Source organism: Excalfactoria chinensis, chromosome 5, assembly GCF_039878825.1.
Source record: "Excalfactoria chinensis isolate bCotChi1 chromosome 5, bCotChi1.hap2, whole genome shotgun sequence".
NCBI classification, from domain to species: Eukaryota; Metazoa; Chordata; class Aves; order Galliformes; family Phasianidae; genus Excalfactoria; species Excalfactoria chinensis.
In genome coordinates this window covers 9,594,432-9,607,168 of record NC_092829.1, presented here as the reverse complement: position 1 = coordinate 9,607,168, position 12,737 = coordinate 9,594,432, and the positions used below count along the sequence as shown (strand labels likewise).

General features: G+C 43.0%; 1 protein-coding gene across 1 annotated transcript in view; it reads left to right on the top strand.

Annotated features, from left to right (window-relative positions):
- Positions 1-12,520, top strand: part of RCOR1 (REST corepressor 1) — a 79,014-nt gene extending 66,494 nt beyond the window's left edge. The window contains exons 8-12 of the mRNA XM_072338440.1: positions 3,514-3,708; positions 4,718-4,795; positions 5,515-5,572; positions 6,099-6,328; positions 8,804-12,520. Coding sequence (XP_072194541.1) covers positions 3,514-3,708; positions 4,718-4,795; positions 5,515-5,572; positions 6,099-6,328; positions 8,804-8,845 — 603 coding nt within the window. The 3' untranslated portion in view covers positions 8,846-12,520. The remainder of the gene's footprint in view (positions 1-3,513; positions 3,709-4,717; positions 4,796-5,514; positions 5,573-6,098; positions 6,329-8,803) is intronic.
- The last annotated feature ends 217 nt before the right edge of the window (positions 12,521-12,737 follow it).

The following is a 12,737-nucleotide window of genomic DNA, read 5'->3' as shown; positions in this document are numbered from 1 at the left end:
CCACTCATTGATTCTTACAAGAAGCTGAGCTGTTGAAAGCCTTGACAACACCCAGGCTTGAAGGATCCTTCCTTGGCTAAGTATGAGTGGCATACTGTGGCTGTCCAGAATGTCTTGTGAAATATTAATAATATCATCTCGTTCCCATTTATTTTTCTTTAATAAAAACATTTCTAGTTAGTATTTCACACTTTACATTTTCTGAAAGACTGCATCTGTTATAGACCTTTCAATCCCTTTTATTGCTGCTTCCTTCTCTGACACGCTGGCTTGCTGTGAACTTGCTGCAGAAGGGGGAACAGTAGCTCTTCACCAGCTTTCTGCCTCTGCTTTAAGGCCAAAGCAGAGCAGATGGCAAGTAGATACCATCAAGTCATTTGCAAAAAGTCTTGTATGGGAGTTGAATGCCCCCCTTTGGTACTGCCCCAGGCCTCAGTGTGCTCTAACCTGAATCAAAGGTCAGTTGAACTCACCAACTGTGTGCGGTCACACTGGCTGTGGGGGCAGGTGGCCTTCTGGGGTCTCTTCTGGACAGTGGCTGGTTGTACTGCTAGCCGGAACAAAGCTGACAACCAGCTTTGACTGATTGGAGTTAATTCAGTTTTGCAGTACTTCAGCCTGGAGCTGATTAAAAATGCCTCGAGAGAGCAGGTATTTGGGAAGAGGGGCTGTTCCTGGTAGCTGCGTTTAATGACTTGGTCATCCACGCACCAGCAGCCCCAGACTGTTACCGTAAAGAACCTCCCTGTCCCAGCCCCATGGAGACAGTTTTTCAGCTCTAAGATGTGTCACTTACTGTATGAGTTGTCAAGAAATACTGGGACTTCTCAGAGTATCTGAAATCTCTCATCTGTGTTTCCTCTTTTGGGGATCATTGGAGGGGGAATCTTCCCTTTTCTTTGTACTTTCAGTATTACTACAGCTGCTCAGGTTCCCCCAGATAGTGACTCCATAATACAGATGTCAGGGCTGCTTTCTTAACATCTCTTCCTGAGGCATTCCTAGAAATGCCTCCCATTTCATCCCATGCTTTTACATGGATTGAGCTTGGTCTTTTCTTTTTAGACCATCAAATCTGAGGAAGCCTTCTTTGTATTAAAGGGGTTTGTATGAAGTGTTCAAGGTAACAGTGGCAATTTCTGAATAGAGGAGTGCTGCTAAATCCTGCATTTTAGTTGGTTTTTTCTTTTGAGTTGATTTATTTCTACAGCAATGAATGTGTGGCCAGGAAAGCAAGAGTTTCCAAGATAGAGTAGATTTTCAAGTTTTCAGAGCAGTATCACTGGAGCTTGGATGCATTTGGAGCTGTCAGAAATCATTCTGTGCTGGATCTGGAGCACAGATCTTATGAGGAGCAGTTGAGGGAACTGGGATCATGTAGTCTGGAGGGGAAGGAACTCAGGGAAGACCTTATTGCCCTCTACAGCTGCCTGAAAGGAGGTTATGGCGAGATGGGGGCCGGTCTCTTCTCCTGTGTTACTAGCTGTGGGACTACAGGCAATGGGCTCAAGTTGCACTGGGGGGAGCTTCAGGTTGGGTGTTAGGAAGAATTTCTTCTGCAAAAGAGCAGTCAGATGCTGGAACAGGCTGCCCAGGGAGGTGGTGGAGTCACCATCCCTAGAGGCATTCAGGAATGTTTAGATGTATGTATGAATGTTTAGGGGACATGGTTTAGTGGGGAAATGTTGGCGGTAAGGGAACGGTTGGACTGTTTGATCTTGGAGGTCTTTTCCAACTGTGGTGATTCCATGATTCTGCTTGTGTTCTGGCTTTTCATCCACAACATGGGCAAGCTTCGCATTTTTTCTGCACGGTGTAAAACAATAATCTGAAACTTGCTTTCATTTTTACTTAAAGTTGAAGCTTCTGAGATACTTGCAGTGCCAGCATTGCTTGTTGGTCACCTTATGGCTTGAACGTGTTGGAGACATTACTGCACGATCCTGTGAAATTCTGTATGCAGATGAAATATGAATAAATCTGAAATATCTAACCACGCTGAATAATTTACCTGGCTCGGTTATCAAAGTGCTTGCTTCTGAAGCAGAGTGCAGAGCTTACCTCATTTGTTTGTAGCTAAGCCAGCCTAGTTTCTCCTGCTCCCTGCTTTCCACTGCAAAAAAGAAATCTGGTCTATCTCCCACAACAACAATAGTTATATCTTGCTCCTGGGCTTGCCTTAGGCATCATCTCTCACAGTTCTTCATGCTAGAAGAGGCAAGAAAGAAGAACAGACAATTGTCCACATTACTGCTTCAATATGTCTCCTGAGCCCGTGCAGAGTGTGCAGGATATTGTTTGCTGCAGCTGCTCTGGGCTTCTCCAGGCTCTGGGAGGCAGAGCCAAGTGCTTACAGGGGGCTTTGTGCAACCTTGTGTGGGTTTTAGTGCTTGCTAATGAGTAAATGCCACAGATTGGGTAGAAACTGCATGTAGCTGCAAATTAGGAGGGGAACAATAGTGCTAACTGAGGCCAATGTTTTAAAACTGGCAGTGATCGAGTGGAGGATTTCAGATGTGTGGCCTCTCCACCCTTCTTTCTCTCCTCCTGCCCATCTTCTGTTCTGTGTTCTGGGCATTATTCCAGCCACTGGATAATAAATCTTGGGTGTGTGTTGCTTATTGAGAGTAACTTCTGGAAGAGATGTTTAGTATTAGGGAATCACATATGCTCTTTGAAGGATCTTTACTATTGCATCTTACCTAGCATGCCTGTTAGCAATGTGTGGCCAATGCTTTGCTTTAGCCAGAATGCATACAAATTAGTGGTGTGGGAAGTACTCCCTTTTCCCAAAGAGATTGAAGTTTGTTTGTGGGCAAACGGCATTACTTTAATTGAACATTATATATCAGTGCTAGGCAGGAAAACTTCCAAGCTTCCAAGAAACTGCTTAATGATCTAAGAACTGCTTTGTAGTCACCCCACTCCTTCATCCGTAGCTTTTAAATTAGTTTGCTATATCCTTTTCCTGTCTGACATACAGAAAAGGTAAATCTTTATAAACTTTGCTAGCTGCGTTCTTCTCCTGTGTCCACGTTCCACTTTGTTTTCTTCTGCTGTTCAGTTAAACTAATGTATTGAGACCTGATGTCAAAAGCAGGGAGAGAGGTTTTGGAGTCTGCAAAGTATCCAGAATATTTAAATGACTGAAAATTCCCAAAACGGGAATGTGCTGAGAAAGCACCCGGCTTCTCTGGGAATGTTGAAAGCTGGCTAGAAGAAGATGTGTGTAAGACAGTGTATGTATGACGTGCTACTTAAAACAAAATCTTCCCAATTTCAAAAGACTTTGTTCATTCTGCAAACTGAGGATGACTGAAAATGAGCACCTGAAGCATCTTGCTAATCTGACGGCATAAATCCTTGTTGGAAAAATGACTGGTGTCTAGAATTGTGTTTTTTGTGTGATCCACAAGAGTGATCCTAGAGTTTTTATAAGGAGCATCCACAACTTGCGTGAATATTTCTTTGGTCACTTCAAACATCAAGTGTGTTTTGTAAAATCTTTCCTAGGTGCCTCCTGCTGAAACCGTTCCTCAGGTGAAGAAGGAGAAGCACAGTACACAGGCCAAGAACAGAGCGAAGAGGAAACCTCCCAAAGGAATGTTCCTTTCTCAAGAAGACGTGGAGGCCGTTTCTGCCAATGCTACAGCTGCTACCACTGTACTCAGACAACTGGACATGGAATTAGTCTCAATCAAGCGGCAGGTACGGGTGATGTAGTTGAGGAATAACTGCTAGTTCTGATGGTAGTGCCTGTCACATCTGCACAATTCCCAGTAATTTGTAGCTAGATGATGACTGTGCACATCATTATGTGGCTTAATTGACAAGCTGCTGGCCTTATGCTTTAAATTAACGCAGCTGTGTGCTTTCCTCTCTTATGCTTTTGTTCTATGAGATGCCTACTTTGTATCAAAAGTGAAGCAAAGGAAAATCCATAGCACTGACCTGAAGGAACTTCTTTTGGCTCTCGGTGTTTCTTACAGTTCAAAGTTCCTTCCTTTTAACTATGAATTTCCATCAGATATCATTGATTTCACAAGTTTGATTTCAATCTGCAGAAGTCAGTTTCCTTTATCTTTTCCCATGGTACTTTTGGAACAGACCATTGTGGTATTTTGCTTTTTTCCTTCTTCTTTTTTCCTAGACAGGCATCATACATATTTTTCTATGTACCTTTTGTTAATCTGATGGATCTGTCTTTTAAATGGTTACGGACAAATGTTACGAACAAATGTTTTTTCAAATATCTATTAGTATAGACAGGTTTACTACATGAGTCTGTTTCCTGGATGAGAACATTTTCAGTGTTTTTGAAGTAGAGATCTGGCTCAAGCTCTTTATTAAACTTAATAGAATTGGTATTTTGGCCTGAAGCCTTCTTGGCGCTCTGGGAGAAGCAGAGCTCTCTAGCAGTTTTTGATTCATTACTTGCCGTGAACAGGGCTTTCATCTTATACTGGGCTCCATATAGACCTGGAGGTTGGAGCAGTTATTGCTCCAAATGAGTTGCAGGTAGGATAGAATAAAATAAACAGGGTCTCCTAATACTGTAGTTGCACCTACGTTCCTTTATTCCAAATCATTTTTTTAATCAGAAAAGATAGGTGGTGAGAAGCAGGATGCTGAGCTGGTGTGGTTCCCCCTGAGGCTACTGGAGGTTGGCCTGCCAAAGGTTTTTATCCTTGTTAAAGGGATGAAACTTTCTTTACAGATTCAAAATATCAAACAGACAAACAGCGCTCTCAAAGAAAAACTTGAAGGTGGGATAGAACAGTACAGACTTCCGGAGGTAGGATCATTTTCTGACCCTTGTTTCTTGTGGAGATAAAAGCTAATCTGTATCACCGTATCAGGGCTGTTCATCTGGTCAGTAAGCTAGGACCAGTGCCTTGTTATCAGAGTGAATCAAGACCTTTACCGTGTTCACCGTTGTTGTGTAATGGAAGTGGAAATGAGAGGGAAGAAAGAGCAATGCTTTACGCGTGCAGATGGTTTGTAGCAGAAGTACTAGTACCCCAGATTTGTTTTTCGGTGTTGTATCCCCATGCACCTGTGAGATGCGGTTGCTTTTCTCTGTGTGCTGAGAAACAAGGAGGTACATTAACGGCCTGTCCTTTCTCTTGGCACTCAGTGCTTTTGCTGTTTTTCTTCCAACTCTGGCACCTCATGATGGAAATAATTTGACCAAGATTACAGAGGGTGCCTGTGATAAAGACAAGTAGGTGCTTCTGAAGAGTTTGTGGCTCTTGGTTATCTGCTGAGACTGTTCCCTATCTTTTTACATCATCCGGTGACTTACAGGTGCCGTGTGTGTCACAGTTAACTGAATAGATGCCACACGCTGTTCTTTGTTGAAAACAACGCTGCTACTAAAATGAGTGATAGTTTGACTAACAGTGAATTAATTGCTGTGTTTTTGTGAGGTTTTTATGAGCTCGGTTACAAGTGGAAGTTGCTGGTTGTGTTAATGTAAGCTATCTGATTTTTGTTTTTTTTTATGCCATCTAGGTTGTTCAGAAATTTAATGCACGTTGGACCACAGATGAGCAGCTTCTTGCTGTGCAAGGTATGGCACTACAAGTGTATTTGTACTTCAGGAGGTTATAATCAAATCTCTTGCATTTCACAGCTGTTTCAGTGCAGCAGCTAATGAAGGATTTTGTTGTTGTTGTTCAGTTCTGTTTTTTTATGCATTAATAAACAAGGAACCTGTTGTCAGCCCCTCCCCCAACAGTATGCATTGGTAAATACGTGTACTTCATACGATCTCTGCTTGTCCCAGCTTTCTGAAAGGGAAACCCTGCTGGGGTCACAGCTTTGCTCTTTGCCTGTGTGACTTCTCAAGCAACACAGGCAGATTTACACAGGTCTTCTAGATTTTGTTCTGCCTGCTACAGCTCCTTTTCTTCTGTGGGGCTGCTCTTAATTGTGCCTCATGCGCAACTGAGACTGTTTCCTGCTGGTTTAATCAGAGAAGGGCTTGAAAAGTAGGCAGAAGTTCAGCTTTGGATCCTTTTGCTGTGACTCGAGCCTGATTTGTGGTCTTTGTGGAAATAACACTTTACGTTTGTTTTTCTTCTTGTTGCTTTTAGCAATCAGGAAATACGGACGAGACTTTCAAGCAATCTCTGATGTGATCGGTAACAAATCTGTGGTGCAAGTGAAAAACTTTTTTGTAAATTACCGACGTCGTTTCAACATAGATGAAGTTCTACAGGAGTGGGAGGCAGAACACGGCAAAGAGGAGACAAATGGAACCAATAGCCAGAAGCCTGTAAAATCCCCCGATAATTCCACTAAAATGTCTGAAGAGGAAGATGAGGTAAATTCCATTAAAAAGTGACAAAGCTTCCAATCTGAGCTCAGTTCGTATACATCTAGAGGGGGGTGTGTGTGTATCTTCAGTGAGTCAGTTTTTAATTCTAAAATAAATAAAGTGCAGCTGAGCATATTTTGATTCAGATATACAGATCCTAACATTGATTTTGGGAATGCTTAGATGTATGTGAAGGTGGAAAGAGAGCACTTAGTCTGCAGCCCTCTGATGGTATCTCATCAGTACACAGACGTTTTAATGATTCTTGCTGCTGAAACCCAATAGGTATTTATATGGCTTGGATGTTTTCCCTGCACACAGTTCTCCAAGCAGTTGTTCTAGGTTTGGCTCTGTGAGATTCTCACAGATTTCAGAGGCAAAGCTGTCTTTCACTTTGATCGTGGAATGGTTTCACTTGAGGGAAGGGAAGAAGTCTATAAACAGTGAAGTGTGTGATGCTGTTTGTTCTGGAATTACCTAGCAGGAAGGCTTCCTTGAGTTTACAGCAGTTTCTATGAAGGCATTCTAGAAACGGCCTTTCTGCTCTCCTTGATGGAGGCTCACCGAGGTACTATTTTTCAAAAGACGGTGTGTGCTTAAAATTAACTAAGAGATGGAGTATTTAAATCCCAAAGTTGGATATGAAAATGTAATACCGACACATTATTGCAAAAGAAAACCACACTTAGAGGGTTGTATGTTAAAAAAAATAAGAAATATATGATCAGGGGCTTCTTTAGGGCTTGTTTTACAAGACAGCTTGGTTTAAAAGCTGCATCTTCTCAAATGCGGTCAACAGTACAAGGCAAATTTTGGTCTGGCATGGGCTGAATAAAAGTAATTGTAAGTTTTCTCCATCTACTGGATTATTTCTTTCCTAAGTTCCCTTGATTGTGGTTGGTTCACTTGTAGATTTCTTGTTGTTCAGACACTCGGAGAGCAGAACTTCATTGCTTCACAAATCCGAGTAATATGCTCTCCAAAGATGCTTATATCTGGGGGCTGTGTCCAAAGGTGCGAACAGAACCAAACTCAGAAATACTTGCATTCCTAGAAGGTGAATGAAGTTGTCTCGTTTCTCCTGAATTGGAGGAGGAGCAGAGAGGCAAGTGTACTACTAATCCATAGCCATCTTTGAAGCAGCCAATGTCATTAGAACTTTATCTCTTGTCAGTGCTGAACTTCTGAGCCCTTGAATTTTCTGTCTTCAAATGCACTCTTGCCCTTCAAAGTTAAAATCCAGGAAGAGTGTCTCATTTGAGGTAGAAAGCAAATGTCTGTTAATGGCAGGAACTGGTGTTTGTTGCTGCAACCAAGTGTTTGGATCCTGGAGTGAGGTGAATTCCAAACAAGTTGGCTTAGGAGGAGGAAGGAGACAGAAGGCATGACTGCAAGGTCTGGTGTTAGAGCTGTGGGACAGGAGTTACAGTGCTCACGCTAATGATGGAAAGCACCCGGTCTGGATTTGAGCACGTGCTGAGTGGTAGAAAGAGGAGCAAAACAACAGTCTGATGGGAATAGTTGCAATGCCCAGATAAAAGGAAGATACTGTGAGAGTGAAACAGCTCGCTGTGCCTGCAGTACAGGAAGGGATAGGGACAGCTTGTCTGCACCAGGCTGACGCAGGGTGGCAGGAGCTGCCAGCCGTGACATACCGTGTGTGCTATAAACCAGCACCATGTGATGTGGCTTGTGGTTCTCAATGAATCCTCTTCTGGATGGTAGGAACTGCTGTGTTGTTGCTGGGAGGAGGGAAGTGCTGGCAATGTAGAGAGGATTTTAATTACCGAGCCCTCAGTTTTTTGTAGCAGTGCCAGAGTAAGGGGCACACGGGTGTCCCATGGTGAAGTTGTAACGCCCACTGAGCTCTCTGAGCACATCAGACATAAATTTTGCCTTTCAGCGTAGAGTTCCTGCCTTGAGAAGTAAAGCACAGTGCTGCAAGGAGCTGGCTCAATGGTGCCTGCCAGAGTGGTTCTGGGCATGAGGAGTGTGACTTGGATTATCACGTAAATGATCTCTTTGGGCTAGGAGGGGCATTCCTGGCCTGCTCTCAAGAGCTCTTCTTTCACAAGCTGCTTGGGTGGGCAGGAGATGATGTTGCTGGCCTAAGGCTGCAGTGCCTCCGGTACTGTCTCCTCTGGCATGTGTTGTCTGCCTGGCCCCAGCTTAACAAAAGCTTCGTCAGCCCTCTGACTTTTCTGGGCTTTCCCCTTTGGTGTGTTTTCATAGCAAGTTCCTCTTTTTTTTTTTTGCTTCTCCCCCCCCTTTGATGTGGGGAGGTGAGACACTCTCAGGTCTGGTCTTAATCCTGGTGTGGTACAGAACAGGGGGAAGCTGCTGTGATTTTCCCCATGTGCCAGGTTTGGCTGTCTCGTTGCTTTCAGTATTTGGGGTAAAGTTTGAAGATAAAAGGAAAAGCCTGTGTGTATTCATTTGTGAACTAAGCATCTTTTTTTTCCCCTTCCTCCTTCCTTCCAGGCTACTTCTGTTCTTGATGTCAGATATGCATCTGCTTCGTGAGAAGGTGCTGTAGCCTAGAACAATTTGTGTTGACTACTGTGTTATCCAGGATATCAGGTATTAGCAAACCTCAGACAGCCATCTGCATCATATCTGTGGACAAGCAGCTATTACCAAAAAAAGGCAAACGCTTCCAGTCCTGTGCTACATCTGCCTTAATCTCCCCTCATTCCTTCATACTGCCTCCACTTTCTTTCAAATGCACCCAGATAGCTCAGCTCTCCATCGCATCGACGTCCTGCTTGAGCATGGGGATTTCTAGAACCAGTAACACCTGTCTGTAATTTCGACCAACCTGCAAAACAAAAGGAGCTCCCTAGCAGCCCCACAGTAACTCTACGTGTTAGGAGTTCTTATAATACTTGGTCCATAGGGTATAAGTACATATTGCTGCATGGCCTTGTGGTCTCTGCTTCCTGTGTATTCTTACGATGACACTATTATTAGCGAGCTTTCTATAAAGGAGAGGCCTGTGCACATGCCAGTGGTGTCAAGTTTGTTCTGAAATGACGGGGCATGTTAACAAGCAATCTTGAATAATGCAAAGTGATAGGAAATGTTATCTCGAGGGTTTGGTCAGTCCAAGGTTGTAGAAGTAACTCATTACACTGCTGGTTTGTGCAATTCTTTCCACTGTATTTGTGTGTTCTTGCTTCATAGAAAGCTCCCTAAATGAGCATTTTATTCCTGTATATTTTAATGGCTTTTATTTAGTGCAAAAGGGAATACGTAACCTGAAACTGTTTGATATGCTTTTTAACCCCTGGCATTCAGCATTTGCATTGCAACTTGTTAAATGAGTGCTACACAACTTTCTTTTTCCTGATCCTCTGCGGGATTAAGTCAAAACAACTTTCTCTGGTGCCTCTCCTTTTTGGAATATGTGCCTTTTTACATTTGGCTATCACAGGTCACTTCCAGTCCCAGTGTCTCATCCCTCTTCAGGGCGCTGTTTGCCAAAGACATCGAACTACTTCTCTCACTGGAAGTCTGGGCAAAGGTTGGAGAACAAAATTCACCCTTTGGTCTCTTGGAAGTTTACCGGAGAAGAGCCGGGTTAATTTCATTGGCCATTTTAACCCCTCTGAAGCACACGTCGCTTTCATGTTCTGAACCAAAATATGCAATTTAAAATCTAAGAGGTGCTTTTCCAAATACTTGGTGCATGCAGCTTTCAGACCCCCAGCCCTCTGTGCGGCAGATCTGTGCTGTGATCTGTCTAGCTGGCTTGAGCTGGAGCTGTTCTTGGAAGTCCTGCGTTAGGACTTTGCACCTTGAGCGAGGCAGTTGCTGGCTGCTGAGCAGACAGTATTTAGAGGAGCTAGGAGGAGCAGTATTACTTCTCGCCTGGTGGAAAGCTGCAAAATAACACTAGTCACAAAGCATTTAAAAAATGGTTAATTTAATGATGTTGGAAGAAACCAACAGGTGTCTTTGCAGGTGGAGAAATGGACCTTTGCCTCTCTTCCTCTACAGAGGATTAGGGTCAGGACAGCACACAGCAGTGTGCAGCACCAGCTTCCTACTGCAACCTGGAGTGAGCTCCTCTTGTCCTGCCGTGCAGCTGAGGTGCGGTGCTCTGGGTCTAGCCCCTAACTTGGTGCTGATGCTTGAGTCGCTGTGCTGTGCTGGCTCAGATCTTTGTATGTAAAGCAGCTAGGTCAGTGACAGCTGACTGCCAGAGAGCTGCAGTTACACCTCTCTGTGGTCACAACCCAAGGAAAGGCAGGGAGGTGGCCTTGATTACCTCTGAGGTCGTCTCTTCCTCATGTGGGAAAAGTGATTAATCGTCAGATACCGAGCGGTGACACACTGGTAAAGGAGCAGGTGGGCATTTTTTAGGCTGTGCTGCAGTGTTTAGTCCCAAAGTTGGCCTGTTTAGCCACTTGTGCAGCTATTTCTGAGTGTATTTGTTCTGGTAGCTCCAGAGAGATCCTTATTATTGATGAGGGGCTGGAAGGGAACCTCTCCCTGTCCTCTCTGTTGGAAACTTATGTGTCCCAAGTCTGTGGCAGCATCCCTGCAGCTGTCTCTGTGAAGTGGCAGCTCTGAAGGTGGACCTGTGTGTATCCCTTTGGTCCCACTGCTGCTGGGTAGGAGACGAGTCTTTAGCCAGCGAGAGGTAGGACTAAAGGTGGGCAAACAGCACTGTGAATTGAGTTGACAGCTGTGCAAAGCAGTGCTGCTCATCAGAAGTACCCTAGCACTAAACTTCCTGCTGGCATCAGTATGCAGAGAGATCTGTGCCAGCGTGAGGGGACTGTGCAATCCCGCATCCCAGCTGGTGGAGCTCTTTAGTCCGGGCTCCTGCTGGCCACTGAGCTACCTGTGAGGACTTCTTGGTTTTTGCCCTCAAATCTGTCCATCTTATGATCAGAAAAGTTGTGTTTTGGCTTCATCCCCAAGGGGTAGGGGGAAACGTGTATAATTCATGATATTAGGAAGAAAAAAGTTGTTCAATTACTTTTCAGTTGACAGCTATCTTATTGTAGTCGAGACGTACAATATAATAGCACTGTATTTTAAACGCTTAGGTTGTTTTGTTTTTTTTTACATTCTCTTTAACTATGTTTTTAAATGCGATAACATCATTTTAGCTTTTGAAGGTTCAAATGGTTTGGTCTTGTTTAGGTGAAGACCCTCTTTTCCTTATTTTAAATGGATCAAGCATTAGCTACATCAACCGGTTGCATTCTGATTAGAAGGGTCCACAAAGATAACTGCGTAAGATAGAATATTCACTTAAATTTTGTTTCTTAAACTATCAATGTGAATGTCATAATTATATATATTTTGTGGAAAATGGGAAATAATTTCTCCTAAGTATAAGTTATTGTGCAAAATATGGTATGGTTAAAGAAAATGATAGTTTAAGTTTTAGTTTTAGAAATCTTAAAGATATAAAAGTGTATTGCATATGCATAAACAAATTTCATTTGTTCTATTTAATTTCTACGTAGTGGTGTAAAGTGCTAGGTAACTTCTTTTTTCTGCTTATCCATTAAACAACCTTGTTACTTGAATATGTGTGTTTAACTGGTTTGAAACGATGATCAATATTTTGTAATGTAATCTTAACAACCAAGGGGAAAAAAAAAAGAAACAAACCACACGCCTCAGTTGTGCTTAACAGTATAGCAACAACGTACAATCAGATGCTTAAGACCATAGTAGCCATAGCTGGTAGTGCAACCACAGTGGTTGTCGAGATATACTTAATGCTGGTGGGGGCTAATGGAATCCTAATATATTTTTATGAATTTGCAACCAGGATGTCCCCATGAATATTCACTAGAACACTTTTTTAATAGTTACTCTAAGAGTGAAACTCTTATTCTCTCGAAGCAATGTCCTGACAAACATTTTTCTTTCCTGTACAGAGTAATCTGAAACGTTGCGTAATAAAATATGCTCACTGTCACTTTAAATTTCAGTTTGTATTCTCTAAATTGCTGAAATGCTGTCGGTATTGTTGCACACCAAATATGAGCCAAGCAGTGCATTACAGTAACTCGAACATTGGCTTTGCAAACATCCATCCCCAAGTCAGCGAAGCGCAAAAGGAGCCCTAAAAGATCTCTCTGATAACTGCGCTCCTTTTCTCCAGCCTGTACAGAACTGTGCATACCCCGTTTGACGACGGATGGCCCGATACCTATCTGAAAAAAGGGGGGGAAACAAAAAAGGAAAAATAGAAAAAAAAAAACCAAAAAAATAAAAAAAGGAAGAAAAAAAAAATGTTGTTAGCTCCAGCTTGTCTTCAGCAAGTCAAAATCTAGCGATCTTGTGCAATGCCCCTAAAGCAAATACTTTCTGCCACTCCCTGGATTAATGCAGCTTTTCCTGTTGATAGTAAAGCACAATTGCAGTGAAAGTTACAGTTCAGAAGATG